The following is a 23,836-nucleotide window of genomic DNA, read 5'->3' on the forward strand; positions in this document are numbered from 1 at the left end:
TTTATTTATTTATTTATTATTTTTTTCAAAGGAGACAGAATGACATTTGATAAAACCTTTTTTTTTTTTTACTCTTGTGTAGTTATCAATTCTCCCTGGAGACAACTGGAGTCTGTACCAATGGGATCTCAAGTGCTCCTGCTATAGCACTGCTATAGTTTTCAGTATAGCTTGGTGTTCTTTGCTATAACTTGTTTTCAGTATAGCTTGGTGCTCTCTGCTATAACTTGTTTTCAGTATAGCTTGGTGTTCTTTGCTATAACTTGTTTTCAGAATAGCTCTGTGTTTTTTGCTATAACTTGTTTTCAGTATAGCTTGGTGTTCTTTGCTATAACTTGTTTTCAGTATAGCTCTGTGTTTTTTGCTATAACTTGTTTTCAGTATAGCTTTGTGTTCTTTGCTACAACTTGTTTTCAGTATAGCTTGGTGTTCTTTGCTATAACTTGTTTTCAGTATAGCTCAGTGTTCTTTGCTATAACTTGTTTTCAGTATAGCTCAGTGTTCTTTGCTATAACTTGTTTTCAGTATAGCTCAGTGTTCGTTGCTATAACTTGTTTTCAGTATAGCTTTCTGTTCTTTGCTATAACTTGTTTTCAGTATAGCTTGGTGTTCTTTGCTATAGCACTTCTTTTCAGTATAGCTTGGTGCTCTTTGAACCAGTATTGAATCCAAGTGGTAGCTGTAGCCGGTAGGAAGACAGGCTGGTGCGTAATTGGCCATACCATCCAGGGATGATTTCAGCCAGCGGGGATGCCCCTACCTCTTCACACCACACAACTGCTTCTCCTCGATCTTTTAGCACCAACAGCGCATGCATCGCATGTGTCGGATACAATCACTGCTGGCTGCAGAGTGGGGAGGAGCAGGGGCTGGCTGGGCATAAGATCAGAGGGTCCTTCTCATCCTGAACTGACACGGGTTCCTTCAGCTGTGGGATGGGCCTCCCGATATGACTGAGGATTCCAAATGAAGAGGAAAAATTAAAAAGGGTTTTAAATTGCCACGATGCAGCTATACTATAGTTTCCATGGGTAGTATGATTTACAATGCTCTATGATTATTGAATACATTTCTTAGTTTAGCCATATTCCTGTCCAGGTACATTTGTATCATGGGTGCCGAGGAACAGATGTACAGATCTAAATACTTTATGATCTTGAATTTTAGAATAGGGAAGAATGCAATTGAGTGAAACTCTCGTAGCTCACCTCAAGCCCAGTGATAATCAAAGGAATCATTGGAGATCTTATCATTGCTTGAAAACAGATGCAGTTTACTGAATCACGATGAGTTATTCTGTGGCAAGTAACACACAGGTTCTTCGTATTAAATCATAAATTCAATTTATTGATTTATTCCATTTATCCATTAAAAATCCATTTTAATCACTAGTAGCCATGTCGATACTTGTTAAAAGAAGCTACCACATCAGAATAACCGGCAATAAAAAAACCCCCCTGCACTTCAAGAGTGTTTACTACCTATGCATTGCAGATATTTTCTACTCCGGTCAAGTGTGAGTGCGGAGAATGAAGTCCACATGTCCGCAAATGTTGATAAAATGTGCACAATCCCATAATGCAAATTAAAATCAATACATGAGGCAAATGCTACTAAATTGCCTCATTGGGTACTGAGTATTATGAATTTATGATTGTATTGATTCTCAAGGAAAATCGGGAAGTCTCCACCACTGCTTAGAAATTTTCTAAATTGTATTTATCATTTAACACGATGTGAAGAAGCTTGTTAATGCTTGTTAATTTCAGATTTATTACTCAGATAGTTGGCATGCTTGTTAATCAATGAAAATTAAAGGAACGTTTTGCGGCCCACCAATTTTTTAAGAGACAGTTTTGTTAATGCACTTGTCTGTGCTGCAGGTTCACAGATGCACTGACTCACTGTGTTGTGCTGCAGGTTCACAGATGCACTGACTCACTGTTGTGCTGCAGGTTCACAGATGCACTGACTCACTGTGTTGTGCTGCAGGTTCAGATGCATTGACTCACTGTGTTGTGCTTTGGCTCACAGATACATTGACTCACTGTTGTGCTGCAGGCTCACATATTCACTGACTCACTGTTGTGCTGCAGGCTCACAGATGCACTGACTCACTGTGTTTTACTGCAGGTTCACAGATGCACTGACTCACTGTGTTGTGCTGCAGGTTCACAGATGCACTGACTCACTGTGTTGTGCTTTGGCTCACAGATACATTGACTCACTGTTGTGCTACAGGTTTACAGATGCACTTACTCACTGTTGTGCTGCAGGCTCACAGATGCACTGACTCACTGTGTTTTACTGCAGGTTCACAGATGCACTGACTCACTGTGTTGTGCTGCAGGTCAGCGGCGGACATAATGGATGGATCGCAGTACTTCGTCCTGCTCATGATCACAGACGGAGTGATCTCCGACATGGTGCAGACCAAGGAGGCTGTAGTCAATGTGAGTGTGTCCACCTGCCACTGGCTAAAGAACAGACCTCAAAGCAGGTGTCTGAAGATTAGAAATAAAGACATAAAAATCTATTCTCTTAATCAAATATTAACGACTGTGTGATCTCTGTGCCATGTCACGGTCAGAATATATACACAACATCCCATTGTCAGTACAACATTGCAATTAATAATCACAATCATAATAATAATGATTTTGTATTTTGTTGTTGCAGAACAGTGATTTTAACTGCAATTTGAATCAAAATCATATGACACTACTAAATCTTTAAATGTGTACTTTTATTATTGAGCGGGCGAGAAAATGTTGCTACTTTTCTATACTCTGTTGTGAAGGGTTTGAAGAATAGTGTGTGTTTCTCTACAGGCCTCCTCCCTTCCAATGTCAATCATCATTGTAGGGGTGGGACCCGCTGAGTTTGACGGTGAGTGAACCTCCATTTTGACTTTCTCCAAAGCTGTCCGTCACGCTGAAAGTTTCACCAGTCGACGGTGTGGTTTTCCCACAGTGAGGCGAGCCGCTCGGCTGTCTGATGATGCTCATTTTGCGATTCCTCGCCGCGCGTTAGCGTTCCAGACCGGAGAGACGTGCGACGACTGCAGAGTTCCTCCCTTCATTACTCAGGCGGTGGGAGTCTCATTGCAGGTTTTACCGAGGACCAGGAGCTTGACCGGCCATGAGAGAGAGGAGCCCTCTGGGCCCCTCTGAACAGGATAGTGTTTACAGAGATAATTTATCACAGAGACTATACTCGCCTCCTTACTACCTGCTCTGGCAGTGGAGTTTGGGTAAAGTTCGCAGGAGCTTCTGCGAGGCCTTAGCTGAACAATTTAATTGCAAGGTGTGTGCACCACACTGTGCAGTCTTAATAGTCTGTTGTTGCTTATTGGGGAACTTTGATCTTGTCCTGATTGCAGCGAGGTTCATGTAATTAGTTTAGTTCAAGAGGAGGCCGTAGAGGAAATCTGTAGGAATTGAAAGTATCCTCAACAGCCTGAACTTTAACGGATAAAGCCTGTTTTGGAGCTGTTTGGAGTTGTCTTGTTTTGCCTTTGATTAAGCCACAGAGAGTCTAGCATCTGAAATAAATAGACTGCTGAGTGCGTGTGTGCTGAAGGTATACAGTAAGTCTTCGCCACGCCTTTTCCGTAATGGAATTCAGCTGGAGATGTGACCCTTGAGTGCTCATCTTGTCGGGGAATAGTTTTCAGAAATGACAGCCCTGAACGAAAGGCTGCTCTTTTCTCTTTGATTTCCCAATTCTGAACCCCTTTCAACAGGCACTTACTCTTCTAGGGTTCACTGCATTGACAGGGTCTCGCATGAGTGCCGTCTAAAAGCTTTCCAATAAGACAGCTAAAACCCACTCTTTTCCCTCTTCTTTCTCTCGTCTCCAAACTCTCCCTCATTCTCCCTCTTCGCCTGAATCGCTTCATATTCTTTTGTTGAGTTCTTTTGTTCCTTTCTGAGCGCAGTCTCCCTGCGGTCTCCATCCAGGACCCATCGATTCTCAGTGCGGCCTTAGCTCTCTGGCCAGTCCCCGTACTCTACGCTTCCTCTGTGGTCACGATGTGGTCTGTGTACAGTATCCGTGTCTCTGTGTGTTCTCACAGCTGTCTCAGTGAAGTTTCCATTCGGTCTTTGTGATGTCAGTGCAGTCTCAGGGAGTTCTCTGCATGGCACCAGTGAAACCTCAGTCCGGTTTGGGCCGGTGCTGGTTTGCTCCAGTCTCTTGCTGATTTCCACATTCACATGATCATATGAAAGTGAGAATACATTTCCAAGGTAATTAGGGCTGTTGGAGTCCAGTTCATTTGTAACAGAAAATGATCAAATCAGTTATTTTTAGCAGGAAGCCCTACAAACTTAATCTAATCCCGGTAGGTCTCTGGGCATGAATAATTGAACCAATGTGAAAATTGGACGCAGGAGGAAAGCACAAGGGGTAAAAAAAAAATGTAATTATGATAAAAAATAGCTGTAAATAAAAGACCAAAAAAATAAGGTAATGCGTTGGAAAGCCGGGAAATGCGTTTTCGTTTGACATAGCGATAGGCATGACCGGTGAAAATGTGCCGTGCACTACAGGGGGAGAGAGGGTGATTATTACTGACTGACAAGCTGTGAGGTCTCGCAGGGACCTATTACACACTGCGGGGCAGTGGGAGGGCTGGGGGCAGCTGTTTCACTGGGGTGGGCTACAGGGAGAGGGGCTTTGATCAGCGGGGGCTGTCCCAGGCTTCCGATGGTTCAGGCACACCCCCGTCAGGGGACCTCCCATTCCTCCGCAGCCTCGGTAAACAGGGGGTGCCTTTCTCCGGTGACACCTAGGAGAGTCGTGGCCGTAGAAGTGTCTGCATCCTCCTCGCAGTGACTGGTTCGGTTACTGTAGGCTGTCCTCTCCTCTGTCAAAATTTGAGTGGTGCCTTTGCTCTGTGAGCCTACTGCGCTACGTTTGTGCGAGGGTACCTGTTATGTATGTGTTACATAAGTTAATACATGTAGGTCTTCACATCTTCATTGTATGTGAGTGGCTGTGCTGTGTGAGAGAGAAATGAGGGTATGAGAGCATGTGTGTGTGTGTGTGTGTGTGTGTGTGTGTGCGTGTGTGTGTGTGCATGTGTACTGTACTGTATGCATGCATCAGCATTTGCATGAGTAGGCAATGTGAATGTGTGTATCTTTTCATTTGAAATCGTTGGTGCCCTTGTTTGATTTCCCTGCTGTATATTTATGCTACTAGCATGATTCCGGAGGTGTCTATGAGGAAATGTACATGAAATGAAATTCAATGGCTACTACCTTGTTCTAGAGCTTTGAGTTGATATTTTTGGACATTAATTCAGCCAAGGACCATCGAAATAGACTGAGAGCCAGGCTTGCTGAAAGGGTACAGTGAGTCTTCACCAGTACTGCTCCCTAATGGATTTGGTGTTGTTTTTACATGTGTGTTTTTCTCTGCTTAGAAACACACTCACTAGTTACCTGAACCTCCAGATTTGCAAACGTTAATGAACTGACCTTATGACTTGAATTAATTTAACAGGTTAGTCATTTAATCACTTTACCTACCTGAGGGTAAGAAGGTCTCCAGTCTTGTTTCTGAACAAGGTTTTAGCACTCGGAACTGACTACATTCTCCTGCTGTGCCTGTCTGTTGACCTTCCTTGCTATGTGCTGTGCTGATAAAGCAGGTTTCCCCCTGGGAAATAAATATTCTAGTCTATTCTAATGTCAGGATTTCCATTATGTATCACATATGTAATGCAATCCCCTCCCTCTTCACCCTGCAGCCATGGAGGAGCTGGACGGAGACGAGGTCAGGGTGTCTTCTAGGGGGCGCTTTGCTGAGAGAGACATCGTGCAGGTACTGTCAGGTCATATCAGTCACAATTTGTGGTCCATTATATTAAATCGCATTACCGTCGTTTAGCAGACGCTCATATCTAGAGTGACTTACATAGCATTTACATTTTTATAAAGTGTCCATTTATACAGCTGGATGTAATGTATGTATTGAAATTATTTAGCTTAAGCACCTTGTTCAAGGGCACAATGGTAGTACCCTACCTGGGAATCAAAAGCACAACCTTTATGATACAAGGCCAGTTTTCTCACCATTATATAATACTGCCCCTCCCTTCAGAATATTCTAGCCACCAGGTTCCCTGAGAAATGAGTTATAATCCTATTCCCGTGTGGTGAATGCAGCCCACCGTCTGAAACGCTATCCTGACTCTGTCAGTCCCGTGGCCGGCCGGCATATCTTTACAGAGAGCGAACGTTTCGGTCGACGGCGTGGCCGCGTCTCATTGCGCACGAGCGACTCCCGGACCCCCCCCCCCGAGACCCGCCCGCGCCAGCCGCGCGGACCGCGGTCTTCCGCTGTGCTGACCGCACGGCTCGGCCGGGGACAGGAGGCGTGCAAGCGCAGCGGAGGAACGTTCATGCTCGTGTGCTCCCGCCTGAATACAGAGCACGCTGCAGCCCTGAGACGCTGCTCTACGGATACAAGCAGGCATTCGAAAATACGTTGAAATAGAAAAAGCAGTTCAAACTTTTGATTGTGGTGTTGTAGCCTTGTATATGCCAGACTATAATGGCACTTATATAGTTATATACAGATATTGTTGTGTTTTGTATTAGCTATTGTATTGTTGTACTTGGGGTATTCTAGCTGCCAACCGTGGTATGCTAGTTTGTAAGTTGATTCTTCAAGGGTTCCGAATGTATCTGTATGGTCACGCTAGGACTCAGAACTGTACTGTCCTCTAGGGTCCTCTTCACACTCGTTTCTGTGTTCAATCAGCACTTCATTGTACGTCGCTCTGGATAAGAGTGTCTGCCAAATGCCTTGTAATGTAATGTTATGTAATGTAATGTAACGTAACGTAACGTAACGTAACGTAACGTAATGTAATGTAATGGTGTGACTGCTACTGAGCGTGTCGCCTCCCTCACCCCTGTCGTTTTCCCCCTCTCGCAGTTCGTACCGTTCCGGGACTACATCGACCGGTCGGGGAACCAGGTCCTGAGCATGGCCCGGTTGGCCAAAGACGTGCTGGCTGAGATCCCGGAGCAGCTGCTGTCTTTCATGAAGTCACGGGGCATCGAGCCACGCCCAGCCCTGCAGGCCTCCGCCAACCCCCCAGGACACATGCACATCTGAGGGGGAGAGGGAGGTGAGGAGAAGGGACTGCTACAATACTGCCATATTTACACTCACCGCCCCCCAGTCCACATGCACGCGCGCACACACGCACACACACACACACACACACACACAGAATCCCCTCAGCCTGACAGGAAAGTTAGCACCAAACCTTGTGTCATTACCACAAAAAAAACAAACCAAACCACAAGGCTGGAATCCGCCTCTTCATTCGCCGAAGAACTTTCACCTCCTGTCCACTCCAGGAAATCAGAAATCACTCACAAATAACATTGCAGAATGATAGTTATGTGCTGAAAGAAGACTTGGTTAAGGGTTACCTACTGCTTACTTACAGATAACTTTATCAAGGCACCACAGGGTTGAACTGTTTCTCCTATTCACATCTCTGCATGCAAAGAGAGCTGTCATTGTTCAGAGCCCTCTCATTCTGACTGTTATGAGAACAGACTTTTTCGGCTGTCAGCCGCAACATTCCCATGCATTGTGTGATGGCATCTTTCCTCTCCCTGGGATAATGAGACAAAGGATGTCTCCAAGGAAGCCGCGTAGACCCGACGTGTAGCACTTTCAAAACAATGCATCCTGTCTTTATTCATCACTGTTGGTTGCCCTTAAAAAGAAACCAAAGGATGGAAATGGGTCAAACAGGAGTGTGGTGCATATTGGGTCACCTGCAGCTTGCCCACTAGCTCCAGGATACCCCACACATCACAGGCCACCGACAAGCATGGTTATCGCCCACAGACTCGAAGAAGGCAGCCTTGTTGGGAGTCCAGGCAGTGAGAGTGGAGGAAGGCGGACGGAACGGATCAGCCTGTTTGTAAGAGCCAGCACAGAACTGTCACTGTCGGGCTGCCAGGCTGGACGGCGCTTTGAGGAAACGTGTTTCCAACGGACACATCACCGCTTCTGCCTGCTCCCACTAGCGGCTGTCGATTCTGCTTTAAAATCCACACAGCTGGCAGCTGTCACGGCTCAACGAGAGTCGCCCACGCTGTTTTTAAAAAGGACTTCACATTATTTACGTTTCCAGCTTGTATCAGGTCGGTGAGTTCGGCTAAACGTAAGCAATGGTGAATGAATTTCAAAACGCATTACGTCATGATATTTGCATTACACTACATTGCTTTTTACATTTAGAATGTACTTTATCAGGAGTGAAAACACATATTTAGCCATATTACCAATACAAATATATAATTATATAGTATATAGGCTATTTATATTTGATAGCCTTAATATTGAGATATCCAGATGAGAGTCACTGGATATTATTATTAGTACTTGCAGATATACTGTTTTGGAGCTGCTGACATAGGCTAATCGTCTTGGTTAATTACATGGGTCTAATCCACACTGTCTGAAACGCATGCCTTCAAAAATGTTGCCCTGTTCAGTCATTTCAGAAAAAATATTCACTCATTCACGGCGGGCAATTTTTCAAAAAAAAAAAAAAAAAAAATCAAGATTTTAGATGTAATGTCAGTCGGAGAACACATTTTACTCTTAACTCCCTCAAATCCACTCGGAAATTCTGATCTCCATTGCCCCATTTCCTCCTCCAGCCGTCCAGTGTGAATAATTCATGCGACGGTTATGCTGAGGAATCGGTCCCGTCCTCTGTCCTCCCCATGGCCGGCACATTTACACTCACAAAGAGCCAGTGTAGACTGAGACCCAAACCGCTCACCCACAGAAAAAGCATGGCTGAACCTGTCAGTGCTATTCTAAACTCCTCTGTTTTCATTTAAAAAACACTATAATACAGCAGAGCAGCCTCATTTCCCAAACAGACGTGTTTTGGGCGGTCACACAAGAAACCGTGAACACGTATCGGTATTTTTTTCAGGAAGTGTTCTTGCTTTGCTTTGCCGAGATAGGGCGATTAGAGATTTGTCGGCTAAATATCGGTGAAGTTTGTGTTTTACAGCGTCGTTCGCTTAGTCAGAAGCCAGCGGAACACGAGGCGAGGACTACCGGAGCAGTGATTTGCTCTTGCAGTGCATATTTCTCCCTGTTCTACTTCTTTCTTCTGCGTGTTCTTCTTTCACGGGGAGGGCTGGGCACAGATTGGAGACTGCTTCAGCCCGAGTGCAAGCTGTATCCCCAGAATAATTCCTCCTCAGTGTCTCTGGTGATTTCTGTCAGAAAGCGGCGTCAGTCACCCGTGTCAATCACCAGCACGCTGTCTGGGCTGAGGTGCCAGCAGTGGCTCCCCTGCTGTCGTCTCCATCCCCCTGGGCTTTCAAAACAAATTCCCTCCCAAGCACGTGGCAGCGCTTCCTCTGAATTTAACCCCATAAACTGTCCTCCTGGTCTTTATGCCAGGAGAACGGTAGGTAGGGAGATGCTGTGAAGGGGCAGTAGTCTCTCTGAATGCATGAAGTCGTTTGGTGGTGTTGTCTGGACGCCAGCGCACAGCTCCATACAGCCAGACGGAGGCACTGCTGAACGGGGGGCCGGCAGCACGGCCTGCTGCAGGTCAGATGTGTTTGTGAGGAAGAGGAGGATGGTGTGGTCTACATGGAAAACCATCCATGTCACGCGGCAGCTATTTCACGGTGTCCGGTGAAATGGACTGAATGCAGATATGTGGCCTTATTGTTTATTGTTTCTCATCTTTCCGTGTGTGCGTGTGTGCATGTGTGAGTATGTGTGTGTGTGAGTGTGAGAGACTGAGCTGTTTCCAATTTGTACTACAGTGCTACTTAGTCTTCAAACTAAGTATTGTATGGTAATTGACATGTTTTGCATGCTTACATTTAATGATTCAACTGTGGAATATTGCTATTTTCATGATGATTCTGACATTTCATCCAACACTGTCAGAAAAGTGTTAATATTAGTGTGACATTTAGCATTATGTATGTAATGTATAGAAGTTTAAATTGCATCCACATGTGCAACGTTTTAATGACAGTGGATTGGTCTATGTATAGTTTGTCCTTGTACTGTGCTGTGTATAGGAATTACCAATGTAGTATTAAAAATTGCTCATAATAGTTTATTACTGATATTATTTTAAAAATATGAAGATTACTAATTTAATTATACATATGACACAGATGTAAATAGGCATTATTAACATTCCAGGTGTACAGAGTTGGTGTCACTTGAAAACTTAGAAGGTATGAACATAAATGACTCACTTCTAACTGTAAAGTATAAAGATAAGGTACTGACCCAATTTATCAACTGAAGATGGCCCTGGAAAAATATGATAACCCAAATATTCTATTTTCTAAGTCTTCATTTTAGTTTCATTGGACACCTGACATTTATATTATCAAAGGAAAAATGCATACCTGCCTAAGGACACAACAGACATGTGAGACCTGACATTTAAATACTCATTCACAGGCACAAACAAATTCTTTCAAATATATACATGCATGGGTTATCACGTTTTCCCATTACCTGCCATTTATTTCTGTGAATATGGTTTACTTTTCTAAATCGTCTGTATAATATTTTTGCAAAAGCATGAATGTTCAAATTGATGTTCGGAGATTGTATTGTTTCAGTTGTCCTGTGAAAACATGTACCCTGCATGTTCTCATTCTCACTGGTATTTTTTATTTGTTTTTTGTTTTTTTTAGGGAACACATATTAGCTTATTGCTGCTGATTATTATTGCTAGTCTGTGTGAACAAAGATTTACATATTTTTTATACCCGGTCTCATGGGCTGCATTTTTATTTTACTTGCTGTTGACCATAAGGCTTTTGTATGCAATGAAAATGCTAACATATTTAAAAATGTGCTTTGTCAATGTGTAGGAGTCAGATAATATATATTCCATAATGATAGGAGTAGTTCTACTGCATGACTAAGCAGAGCATAATGATCCTGACATACCGACTTGGATAAACTTGAGAGGAGGGTACCATGGTCTAAAGGAGGGCTGCAGTAATCACATTTTTCTGGTACATTCCAAGGCTGTATTGATTATCAACAGTGCATTCTGATGGACCATTTGTTATCAAGTAAAATAGTAATTTGTGCTGCTGAAATTTGCTGAAATTGAGACATTGGTGTTCAGCATGGAGGGCCCTCTAATCAGACTGTTTCCATATGTTGACATGCAAATTCAAGAAACTGTTCTTGAAGAACATTGAATCTGACAATGTTAGCAAGCAGAACCTAAGAGGTCAATGAATAGGAAGCATCACTGACTTAAATCTTATACTTGATGTTATGGACAAATTACATTAATGTTAAAAGGTAATAACAATGCAAAGTGGGCCCAGCAGCAGATTTGAAATCAGGGCTCTTAGCCGTTGTAGTAGGAAAAGCTAAACTGAGACCAATGCCAGGTTATGTGGAAACATTTGTGTTTCGCTGTCCTGCTCCAATCTCCTCAGGACTAAATACCTTACACCTATTTGCAGCTTGGTGTGCTCCCTTTCTGCATTATTGAGCAGTTAGGCCTTTCGCCTTTTGATTTGTGATCAGCAAGCCCCTTATTTCAGGGGTTCCTCTATTTCTCAAGCCCACTACAATTACCACCTTATGGCTGAGGACCTCCCACTTCAGGTAAATTGACCACTTTACACAAAACCCACTACAGGCTGCAATGCAGTGGCAACAGGGCATACTACTATACAGAAGCATGTGAACAATCTTGTTATTATTATCATGATATAATGTTGTGACATGAGAATTACAGGGTTCTACGTGACATTTTTGTTCAAAATGATACATAGATAATATGTACTGGTGGCTGTGAGTTATCCGACCCTCTTTCCGAAAGTTGTATTCAACTTTTTTAGTTATACGTTACATTGTAAATGTATGGTGCAGGGTGGAGCCTGTCCAGACTGCAATTTAAAGTCCATATTCGGATGTATTCGGAACTAATCTAGTGTTATAGAAATGTGGATGTTGTTAACGTTATCTCATCAGTACAAACCTGAACTTAAACGTTTAGTGAAACAATTGTTGATCATACAAGTGAGCTAGCTGACGTTAGCTGTTGATATTTGCTTCTAAAGCTGGACAGGGATGTAATGTTACATGCAATATATATTAAAATTGGTTGACTTCATGTGTAGGGAGGGACTGAACAACATGAAAGGAGATGCCAGTGCTAATGATCTTAAGTGCTGTGGTGGAAGATGTATACTGATCTGATATTAGCTACAAGCTTAAATTCTCCCTATGATCAATGAATGAGCATAATGTATATTTCTGAAAAGCATTTCCTCTATCACTTTGTGCTACATTTTTTGTATGGGCAGTGATATATAGACTAAACCTAAATGTTCAGGACCCGCTGTTTCGTAATATTAGCTACAAGAAAACTTCTGTAAGCTTGATGTCATTTGATGTTAGCTAGCTGATGTTGCACTACGTGGTCAGTGACTAATTAACATTGAAGGAAAACACCAACATTCTGGGAAATACACCTTTTTCCAACTTACCCAGACTTATACGAGATGATCGATTTCATTTTCATTTTTGTGCATTCACTGGCTCAATTTCCATGTTAGCATAATGTGTTAGCTTAGCCTAAATACTTAAGCCTATAGGAGTCAGTAGCCTACCTCCTTCAAAGTGAATGGGGGGGCATCATAACAAGCTTCCGCCACTGATGAGTGGTATCCAAATAAATGTTGTATCTGTCTGACAAGAACTTTAAGGGTCAGTGTCTTGGAACTGTAGAAATGGCAGATAGACTCCTGTAATTCTGTAATTGATGTCTATATAAGGCTATTTCTAAGCTATGTAGAACAATATCAAAATGTGATAACTACACTAATCACAATGTTACCATGCATGTGTAAACTGGACAGGGTTTATCTGGCAAATCACTGATATGCAATTGATTAAATTAAGGAAATACAAACTATTCGTAAAAGGTAATTATTTTCCCATTTTGCTGATACTCCTCAGACCCCAGTTCAGGGATCCACGGTCTTATTAAAGCTGTTTCTGTTGCTCGCCATTCATGTTCTCTTTACCTTCTGACCAATGGAAACATGCAATTTAGTTCAAACCAAGGTTACTCCCATTCAGTCAGTATCCTTCTTTTCTGGCCCTAGCTACTTTTTTTTTTCCCAAGGCTGTCAACTCCGCTTGCCCTCTACTGTAGATATACAAGCTACAGCAAAATGAAATCATGAAATTGAAGTAGTATTTTATTAAAATGTAATTCATATACAGACTCGTGTTCACAGTAGTGACATTGTCCCTCTCCATTTTTGAGTTACCTGTCTTGTAAAAAAAAATAATAATAATTACTGTGACAAGCAAATTCATATTTCTGTAAATACATTCCAGTTGCTCAGTTACTGATTTTCACCTTTGATGTATGAATGTGAACATATCTTGCAATATTAAAGCACTTTAAACTCCATTATGATGTTTGCTACTTCCTTTCTTTCTCCTAGTTTTGACTGACAGGTTTTGGTTTGACCATTGCTCCTGTGGATTGAGTATCATGACCCAGATATTTAAGCACCCAGGACACAAAAATGCTTGTAGCTGATACATGTTTCATGTAAAGAGACAAATTGCCAAAATGGTGGTGTTGAAGAATGATAAAAACGTTCTGTTTCTCATCAAGACCGCTGCCCTTGGGTTCTGGAACATATCTGGCTGCATAAATGCGTATTGTAAAAACAAAGTTTTGCAAGACTCCCTGGATGAATACAGAATTAAATAGAGTGCTGTAGCCCACTGCACACTGATATTCTTCTTGAAGCCTCTGGCCTACTGCTCACAATCATGTCAATCCTATCCTGTCCCAACTCAACAGAATGAAAGGAGAATTGACAAACATGGAGAGAAATGTGTAATAGAAAAGGAATAAATGGAAAGAAGATTTACAAAGCAATACTCTCAACATATTTGTTCATTCTGGCAGAATATTCAGTACATTGAGGTAATAGGCTACACCGTATTCTTTGATCTTGTTTAACAGCAAGCAACTTCCTTCAGTTGCCAATCAGTTTTGCCAATCTCTTTGCAATCCACAGCTCTGTGTGGCTCATGCCTTTGAGATAGGTGTGCGGGTGTGGCTGTGCAACAGCCCCACTCTTTTCAGCACACTGTGAAATTGTGCTAGTTGGATATTCTTCAAAAGAATGAAAGCCTCCTTATTTTTTGTCGAAATGAAAATGCTATGTTGCAGCGAGACTGATCTCCTTTCACGCTTCTACACCTCATCTCAGTTCTTTGTTTTCTGCTGGAACTCTCACATTCAATTCAGACGTAGCTTTTCTATATCCAATTTTAGGTGTGTTTTTTTTCTTTAAGTATATAAATAACTATCAAGCTTGGAAAATATCCTACTTTGAAAAATAGATCCGTGAAATAAATCTGAACACAAACAAAATACCTTTACAAAATACTGGGGTCAAATCACGTATAGCTCATATAGTAGAACTCACAGAAGCTGGACATTTGAACATAATTATACTGTACAATATCATGTTATTGGTGCAAGACCCTTTGTATGTTCGTTTTTGGGGGAGGAGTGACACCACAACAGAACATGTCATTTGTATGGACTTCAGCATGCACATTTCCTGACTCACTGTAGTAGCTAATTATCTCATGGCACTCATTTCAAAAAGACACAGTAGACTTCACAATCTAATATACAACATTAAAAATTATTATTATTATTATTATTATTATTATTATTATTATTATTATTATTATAGCAGTCCCTCAACTTTAAGGGATTTCAGGTCCCGTTTGGGAATCCTCAGATTAAACATTTTTAAAATACGGTTTTATTAACGACTACTTTAACTGACAACTGCTTTTAGATTAATGCTCCCTCTTAGGACGTTTGTTGCCGTGGAGTGCATTATGTCATGACATGTGTCATTGCAAAGGAGAGGAATGTCCCGGAGTCTAGAGACGGTTGGTAATTGTGAATGCTCTTCCATTGCCGCCATAAATAGCGACGCGAAATAAGTTGAAAATGCAGCGAGTGGTATTTCGTGAATATTTAGAATCGTCAAGGGCTTTGAGCGCCATCCTGTGGTAGTACTGGTAGTGGTGGAAGGGGCACACTAAATAATGTAGCCGTAAATGTATTACTATGTACACAGTTTAATATTGTTATTAAAATAAATGTACATTGTTTGCTTTAATTGCATATAGAAAAATGTTTTTCATAAAAACCTATTCGATCGATAGAAAATAAAAACCAGTAAGACAAACCCATTCCATGACGGACGTACAGTCCGTAGTTTATCTGTTGCTGAAAACTGGTCGTGGCACGTAGGATCCTATTACACATTTGTGGAGGGCGGGCCTCTCGTCCGCTGCTGCTACAGGGATACCAAGATGGAAATTCAGGGGCTTACTATTGCCCAAAACACACACCATAAACATGGCGTCTCACGTCGGACAGGGTTGTCTCCACCGGGATCGGCGACAGGCGCTCGTTGTCTCAACTTGTCGAATAAAATCGGAGTCAAAAACGACTCGGAATCACGCGAACGGGAAAGTGACAACAACAACAACTGGCCTAGGACATCTCCATTTCGCCTGCTGGCAGAAAATGGCAGCGGTGGTAGTCAGTCTCTTCTTAGACAGAATAGTAAAAGGAACGTACAGCAAGTACAAAGACGCCCTGAACAAAGTGGACTCCGTAACGTGATCGGTGCACATGGGGCAGGTGTCAAAGAACAGCAATTGCAACAAGACTGTTTGGAAAGTGGGTCGAAATCCGAGTTTGAGAGTACAGAAACCGGAATGCAAATGGCGCTTCCTGTCTGTTGTGTGGTTGAAGAGAGTCACACACAACGACGGCAGCCTCCGCTTTTACGGCAGCAGCAAGGCGGCGCTACCTTGCACAATTCATTGGCATGCGAGAGCGTCGCGGCTGGGAAGGGTAACATTTACTCCGCTACCAACATCAACCGAAAGGACAACGAGGAATTTTATGTGGTTTTCAACATCGTCCAGGAGGCTGACAGCAACGGCTCTAACAAAGAAATGGGCCGATCAGTCTTCCTCTCTAAAGATGGGAGGAGGATGATTGGTAAGGATGCAGATTCTACTTCCAAGACGAAGCCCGATGTCTCAATGGAGGTGCAAACCACTTCGGTTCTTATGCACCCAGACGAAAAGTTGCCGAATTTAACATCCAGACACTCCAACATTAGAAAACATGTCGGTGCGCGGAATGCAGGTTCTATTGCACAGGAAAGGTGTGAGGCAACCGTAACGAACTCAAGTCAGCGGTTCGGTTCGAGTTTTGAATCAGATAGCAATGTTGTTATGGCTAACGAACGGTGCGACAATCAGCCATTAGACGAAAGCTTAGCAGCTAACGATGGCGGCACCGCGGATCAGACGTCCGTGGAATTGCATCTCCAGTCTGCACAAAAGTTTACAGGTGCTTTGATTTCTGAAAACGCCGCTTTCATGGAAACCACACACATTAGCGACGTCAACAGCTCTGACTACCTTTCTGAATACTCGGGAAACACCTTTGCCGGAGCCTCCAATGTTTCCTCTTCAGAAGAAACATTTTCTGGGACCATTATGATAAACAACCAAAGCATTATCGTGACTATTGAAAACGGAGTATTGACGTTAGCAGCGCCCCCTGACGGCCATGCGCCGAAAGAAGACGTGGCTAACCTGAAACATCAGCTTGGCATGAAAAACCACCAAGATATAGTCTTGATTAATTATGACAGTTCGACCAAAACTGTCGGGAAGAACAGTAATGTGGCCGTGGGCTCCATCCAGTATGAAGAATCGAGAATGGCGGTGAGTGACTCGGGTTTGAATCTGGAGGAGAACTGCACATTTCCGGACGCAGCCTCCACTTTGGACTCCTGCACCTCTGCTAAAGAGCAAGAGGACGGGACCCTGTGTTCATTGGGCGACGGGGATATGATCAGTGCAGGTGCGAGGGGGGTGATGCAAACCGGCTTCATCGTGTGCGACAGCGACCTGCCCCCCTTAAAGCTGGGAGGAACGATGACGTTGAAGAAAGGCTCCCGCACCAAGTACAGGTGCTCGCAGACAGAATGCACGGAGACCTTTGACACCAAGCACAAGCTGAAGATACACCTCATCTCTCACGCCGACGACCAGAGGCCCTTCAAGTGCTCCATGGAGGACTGCGGCTGGTCCTTCACCACCTCGTACAAGCTCAAGCGCCACCTGCAGTCCCACGACAAAGTGCGCCCCTTCACCTGCGAGTGGGAGAACTGCGGCCGCAAGTTCACGACCGTGTACAACCTGAAGGCGCACGTCAAGGTGCACGACCAGGAGAACGCCTTCGCCTGCGATATCTGCAGCGACCACTTCCGCAGTGCCTCCAAGCTCGCCAATCACCAGCGCACCCATTTCGAACCGGAAAGGCCTCATAAGTGCGAGTTTCCAGGTCAGAGGTCTTTCACGTATTCGGCCGCTGTTGTTGTTTTGTATGTAGAAGCATGCTGCCGTGACATTTGTCCGACTGCTGTTGCCTCGTGTTTTGCTGTGGTCTAGTTCAAATGATGCTCTGCCATTTTAATTTGTTCAGTGTTAACAGTGATGTCTTGCATACAGTGGTTTGACAGTTTAGCTCGATTAACTAACCGCTCCGCTCCTTCTCTCTGCTCCCCAGGCTGTGAGAAGACCTTCATCACCTTCAGTGCCCTGTTCTCCCACAACCGCACGCACTTCCGGGAGATAGGCCAGTTCACCTGCACCTTCCCCGGCTGTGACAAGCGCTACGACAAGGCCTGCCGCCTCAAGATTCACCTGCGCAGCCACACGGGTACGGAGAAGAGAAATTACCAGTAACACCAGTCGAAGGACCGGTTCAGTCACGCCCAGTGCAGTACACTGTGCTTGCCTTTGCATTGCATCATGCACAACCTGCTGTGCACTGTGCTTGCTTTTGTATTGCATTGAACAGTCTGCAGTGCACTGCTTGCCTCCTTTGTATTAGATCAGGCACAGTCTGCCGTGCGCTGTGCTTGTTTTTGCATCGTACAGTATGCAGTACAATGTGCTTGCCTTCGTATTGCATCATACACTGTACTGTGCTTGCCTTTTCTGATGCGTCTTAGACTGCGTGAATCATATTTTCTTAGTCTTGCGCAGTTTACATGTTACAACCCTATTTTGGGACGATGTAATTTCGTTTTATGATCGGAAGGAAAAGGATCGGCACCGAAAATAATTCTATTGGCACTCGTGTTTGATGAATGTTCCTTCAACAAGTCACTGTGTATAGCTGAATGAGTTGCTCGTATGCAGGGTGGATGGGTGTGTTTGTAACGCCCTGCTTTGGCCCCTGACAGGAGAGCGGCCCTTCATGTGCGACTCTGAGGGCTGCGGGTGGTCCTTCACCAGCATGTCCAAACTGCTCCGGCACAAGAGGTGAGGGTCTCCTGGGATCGCTCAGGGGTTTCCTGAGAGCAGTGCAGTTCATTCAATCAATCAATGGCTTTCCCTGTGCTTAATTCCGTCAGATGAGTAATATTTTGAGGCTTCCCCAACTCCTGGGACCCCTAGGCACTGTGAAGGTATAAATAAACCAGTGCTTCATTTGAATATTGATTTATGTAGGCGGCTTACATGCACTGATATATTAACGGGGCCTTACTGCAGCCTGCTCTGGGTGATGGATAAAAGCTTTGCACTTTAACCAGTTGATTTTATTCATAACAGGGTCCACAGCCGGAGTTGACTTTGGAAAACTAGATTTTTGTGTTTGTAAAACGCATCAGGTTTGGCGTGTTCTTCCTTGAAATTGTAACCTGGCACGTCACGGTTTAGGTGGCATTTTTGTTAGGTTTGTTGCCTAAGTACCCTCTCTTCACCCCGTGTGCCAGGAAGCATGACGACGACCGGCGCTTCACCTGCTCGGAGGAGGGCTGTGGCAAGTCCTTCACCCGGGCGGAGCACCTGAAGGGCCACAGCATCACCCACCTGGGCACCAAGCCCTTCGAGTGCCACGTGGAGGGTGGGTTTATTTATTTGTGTGTGTGTGTGTGTACATTCATGGGTGTATGTGCACATGTGAGTGAGGTGAGTGTGTGAGTGTGAGTGAGTATTCATGGCTTTATGTGCACATTTGTGCTGTGTGTGTGTGTGGGGTGTGCGTTGACGCGTGTGGTGTTGTGTGTTGGCAGGCTGCAGTGCTAAGTTCTCTGCGCGCAGCAGTTTGTACATCCACTCTAAGAAGCACCTGCAGGACGCCAGCGGGCTGAGGACACGCTGCCCTGTGGCCTCCTGCAGCAAACACTTCTCCTCCCGCAGCAGCCTGAAGAGCCACATGCTCAAACACCACAACCTGAGCCCCGGTCAGTCTGCCCTGCCACAATACAATACAATATCATACCATACCCACTACCCTCTACAATACAATATCATACCATACCCACTGCCCTCTACAATACAATACAATATCATACAATACAATACAATATCATACCATACCCACTGCCCTCTACAATACAATACAATATCATACAATACAATATCATACCATACCCACTGCCTTCTACAATACAATACAATATCATACCATACCCACTGCCTTCTACAATACAATACAATATAATACAATATCATACCATACCCACTGCCTTCTACAATACAATACGATATCATACCATACCCACTGCCTTCTACAATACAATACAATACGATATCATACCATACCCACTGCCCTCTACAATACAATACAATATCATACCATACCCACTGCCTTCTACAATACAATACAATACAATAAAATACCCACCACTCTGCCCTCTACAATACAATACAATACAATACAATATCATACCATACCATACCCACTGCCCTCTACAATACAATACAATACAATACCCACCACCCTGCCCTCTACAATACAATACAATACCATATCCACTGCCCTCTACAATACAATATAATACCATACAATACCTTACCCACTGCCCTTTACAATACAATACGATATCTTCTGTCTTCTACAATGCATTACAATACAATACAGACTGCCCACAGTTTCTATTGGTAACTGTTGATTGCAGCATATAAACCTTGTCTCTATTGGGCAGAGTAAAGCAGTGTGTAGTGTTTGAGCAGTAGGCTCACTGGCTGTCCTAGCTGATGTGTGTTTTGCTCTCAGACGTGCTGAGTCAGCTGGAGATGTCCACGTCGCTGACCCCCAGCAGCGAGCTGACGAGCGCAGGCCAGACGGGCGGGGCCCCGGGCGGCGCCGCGGGCGAGCTCGGCAGCATCGACCTGACCTCGCTCTTCTCCAACGCGCCAGGAGGGGGCGCTGGGGCGGGCGTGCCGGCGGGCGTGACCATGGACATGTCGCTGGTCAGCTCGGGCATCCTGACCATCGACGCCGCCTCGGTGGGGGCCACGCTGGGCGGGGCCGGCGGCGCCCTGGCGCAGGCAGTGGACCCACTCATCCTGGCGGCAGAGGCCAACATAAGCTCCCACGGGCTTGACGGGGCCCTGGGGCAGGGCGGGGCCGGCGGGGTGCTCCCTCAGGGGACCCTGAACCTCGACGACGTCCAGACCGTGAACCCCGAGGCCCTGGGGTCCCTGGCGGCCCTGTCCATGAGGGGCCCCGCGGCCCCCGAGCAGCTGCACCCGCTCAGCTCCTCCAGCACCCTGGGGCCCGACGCCCCTGCCTCCCTCACCCCCTCCAGCAGTCTGGCGGGGGCCCCTGGCCCCGAGCCCGACCGGGGCAGCGGGGCCCTGCTGGGGGCCACCGACGTGCTGGGGCAGCAGGAGGGCAGCAAGGTGGTGACGCAGTTCGTCTTCTCTGGCCACGCCGGCAGCTTCAGCGCGCAGAAGGACCCCGAGCTCAACGCCGTCTCCACCTGCTCCTTCCTGGTGAGTCCTGGGGGCCTCGACTGGAGTCACAGGGGGCCCGTTTAACACTTAAAGAGGATATTACATCACTGCCATTTCATTATACCTTTACATTACATTACTGCCTTTGCATTACAGTATGTTCTTGATTTATGTTGTTATTGTAAGATAATGGTCTTTCTCAAGATTTTGAAAAATGTAGAGAAAGTAAAACCACTAATACATTTTCAGGAGAGCGGAGGCTCTGCGAGGACTGACTACAGGGCGATCCAGTTGGCCAAGAGGAAGAAGCAGAAAGGCCCAGCCTGCAGTCCAGGTAACCATTTATGGGAGGCTCATGGGATTTGTAGTTCTTTATTAAAAGGAAGTAGAAATTCGGGTTACGGTGCAGTTGAGGCTGTGTTCTGTGACCCCTACTGCTTTCGCTTTGAGGAAGAGCAGGGGCGCGGAGGCCTGTATTTATGTTGTAAATGGAAGCTGAGCGGTCAGGCCTGACGTGCGGGTTATGGAGACGGTGCAGTTGAGGCTGTGCTCTGTCCCTGGCAGGCGGCACCGCTCTCGGCCCGAGGAAGACGAAGGGCGTGAAGACCAGCGCCACGGCGACGGCTGCCCCGGCGACCGGCCGCTTCGGCGAGGGCGTGGCCTCGGCCAACGCCGGGCTGACCATCCGAGACCCCGTCACCGGGGCCCAGTACGTGCAGATCCAGCTGCTGCAGGTGAGCACAGTGTCGCATGAACGTTATCTTCGCTAAGCATGTCTACAGTAACAGTCTCTGATCGCTGAAGAATGGAGTCCTTTTTGGGGTGCATGAATTTGCATGAATTTTGCATTTGGATTATTTGGAAACCCCTGGCAACGATGTTTGGTGACCGAGTTTAAACTAGGGCACGGTTTCCATTGTGGAAATCTCCTTAACTGGCTGTGCAGCTCATTTAGGAAATTTCCGCTTCGAGAATGACTTGAGGGTAATGAGCGCTAGCTGCTCGTTTATAAGCTCTTACCAGCTATAAGCTGCTCTGTTGGCACTGCCTGTCTCGTTCCCCTGTGACCGCTCGCTCTGTGTGGGTTGTCAGGACGACCCAGCAGGGGATGGGGACCTAGCCTTCCAGCTCAGCTCCCAGACCTCCAGCTCGCACTCCCAGCTCACCGTGGACCTGCCTGTCAACATCCTGCAGGTAGTTTGCCACCAACCACCATTTTATCACTGTGGAAATTACTTCTGATTCCTGCATGTCTCCTTAACAAGACATGTACACTGCAGTTTTTTAATTCAGAACTTTGAGTAAGCCTAGTTCAGTCCAAACCATAAAACCATATAGTAATTTTCATTCACAACTATTTTCATTCATTTGGTATATTTTGTGTGCATGCTACACAGCATTGCTCTGTGGCAGTAACAATAGCAGTTAGCATTCAGGCCAGTAGGTTCTATGGTTAGAGATTGTTGCAGGTGTATAATACTGGAGTGTCGTTGGTGTTCATTACAGGAGCCTGCTGCTACAACGGAGGATGACGCAGGATCAGACAACTCCCAGTTCACAGGAAGCACCATCAACCTCCAGGACCTGGAGTGAGCCAGGAAACAGGAAACCCAAAACAGGAAGTTGTGGCCTGAGCACAGGAAGATGAGCACCACTTTGTGGTGCAGTGACTGACAGTCAAACTTGTTTAATCGAATCTCTTTTTATTTTGAAAAAAGTATATTCCAATGGAAGATGTTTCTAAAGCTTGCCCTTTTGATAAGGCCTGCCTTTCTAACCCTTTGTACTATGCGAGTGTGACTTAAATGGAAGTTACGCTCATATACCGTGGGACAGGATGTTGAAAATTGTTGAAGCTTTTAGATTTTTACTTCGATTCTCACTGCAAAAGTAAGAATTTATTGAGCATGTTTTTTTGGTTTGTTTTCATTCTTGCATTCAGAATGAGTTGGTTTTCAGAAATCATGTTGCTTGAGAGTAAGCACTTAAGACATGAACTCTGTTCAGTGCATGTCCTCGTCTGAATCTTCTCTGGGGAGGCCTGTGCATGTCTTTGGCTTAAGTTGGCGATCACACATATAAATGCATACACAGTGTCAATTGTCTTTGCCTTATGGACATTACATTTATATTGCAATTAACCTGAGAACAAATATGTGGTTTATGTTGATTATGGTGTTTTTTAATTTATTTTTCTATTGTTGCATATCTTACAAAAAAACTTTTTTTTTGTTGGAGAAAATAAAGTGTGCTCCATGTTAATAATGTCATGAGTGCCCATATGTATAACTTCATGTACTTATTTATTAGGTTTGGTTTATCAAATTGAAAGTCAAATAAAGTCCTGTTATTGAAGCACAAGATGACCGCGGTAATACTAGTCTGTTTTCTTTGGCTAGAAACTGAGAACAAAAACCTACAGGTTGTGGTAAATTCTGTATTCCCGCAGCATATTTGTAATTCAGTAATTTGTAATGTAGTTAAATGCAAAAGTATTGGGACAGTGAGACCATTTTTGTTTTGGCTATACCCCAGCACAGTGGATTAAAAATGAAACTTAATATGAGGCCAAAGGGCTTTAATTCCTACATGGATACCTGCTATGAATGTAAATACTCACAAATGAAAGGTCGCAGTCTGCAGTTAAACCTCCATTTCATTTCACTTCACATCCAGTGTGCTGGAGTACAGGGCCAACAAAAACATTCCCACACAAACATTTTCAATCACTGTTCAAATATTAGTCCTTGATTTCTGTTAATTTCTCATTTTTGCTTTTTTGATTTACATTTGAAATATACTTTTGCATATCGGGTCTAGTTGCGTGTCATCTGCATCATATGTTTGGCCTTTTATGGTTTAATGATTATTTGGCCAGAGATACATTTACCAAAGAAGCAACTGCATAAGAGCTGAAATGACT

The 23,836-nt window shown here is 44.6% G+C and overlaps 2 protein-coding genes across 3 annotated transcripts in view; both read left to right on the forward strand.

The window, feature by feature from the left end:
- The window catches only part of LOC133109931 (copine-9-like), an 89,901-nt gene extending 82,443 nt beyond the window's left edge, over positions 1 to 7,458 (forward strand). For both annotated transcript variants that reach the window (XM_061219693.1, XM_061219692.1), the window contains 4 exons: positions 2,351 to 2,453; positions 2,832 to 2,889; positions 5,759 to 5,832; positions 6,952 to 7,458. In XM_061219693.1, coding sequence (XP_061075677.1) covers positions 2,351 to 2,453; positions 2,832 to 2,889; positions 5,759 to 5,832; positions 6,952 to 7,134 — 418 coding nt within the window. In that variant the 3' untranslated portion in view covers positions 7,135 to 7,458. The remainder of the gene's footprint in view (positions 1 to 2,350; positions 2,454 to 2,831; positions 2,890 to 5,758; positions 5,833 to 6,951) is intronic.
- Positions 7,459 to 15,398: 7,940 nt separating this feature from the next.
- Positions 15,399 to 23,276, forward strand: si:dkey-156n14.3 (zinc finger protein ZXDC). Its single transcript, XM_061220948.1, has 10 exons — positions 15,399 to 17,503; positions 17,729 to 17,881; positions 18,411 to 18,489; positions 18,945 to 19,075; positions 19,245 to 19,415; positions 20,231 to 20,952; positions 21,163 to 21,247; positions 21,478 to 21,647; positions 22,006 to 22,107; positions 22,420 to 23,276. Exons 1-10 carry the CDS (start codon positions 15,445 to 15,447, stop codon positions 22,504 to 22,506), a joined length of 3,759 nt encoding a protein of 1,252 aa, XP_061076932.1. The 5' UTR covers positions 15,399 to 15,444; the 3' UTR covers positions 22,507 to 23,276.
- Positions 23,277 to 23,836: the final 560 nt, after the last annotated feature.

Source organism: Conger conger, chromosome 14 (assembly GCF_963514075.1).
Source record: "Conger conger chromosome 14, fConCon1.1, whole genome shotgun sequence".
Lineage (NCBI taxonomy): Eukaryota > Metazoa > Chordata > Actinopteri > Anguilliformes > Congridae > Conger > Conger conger.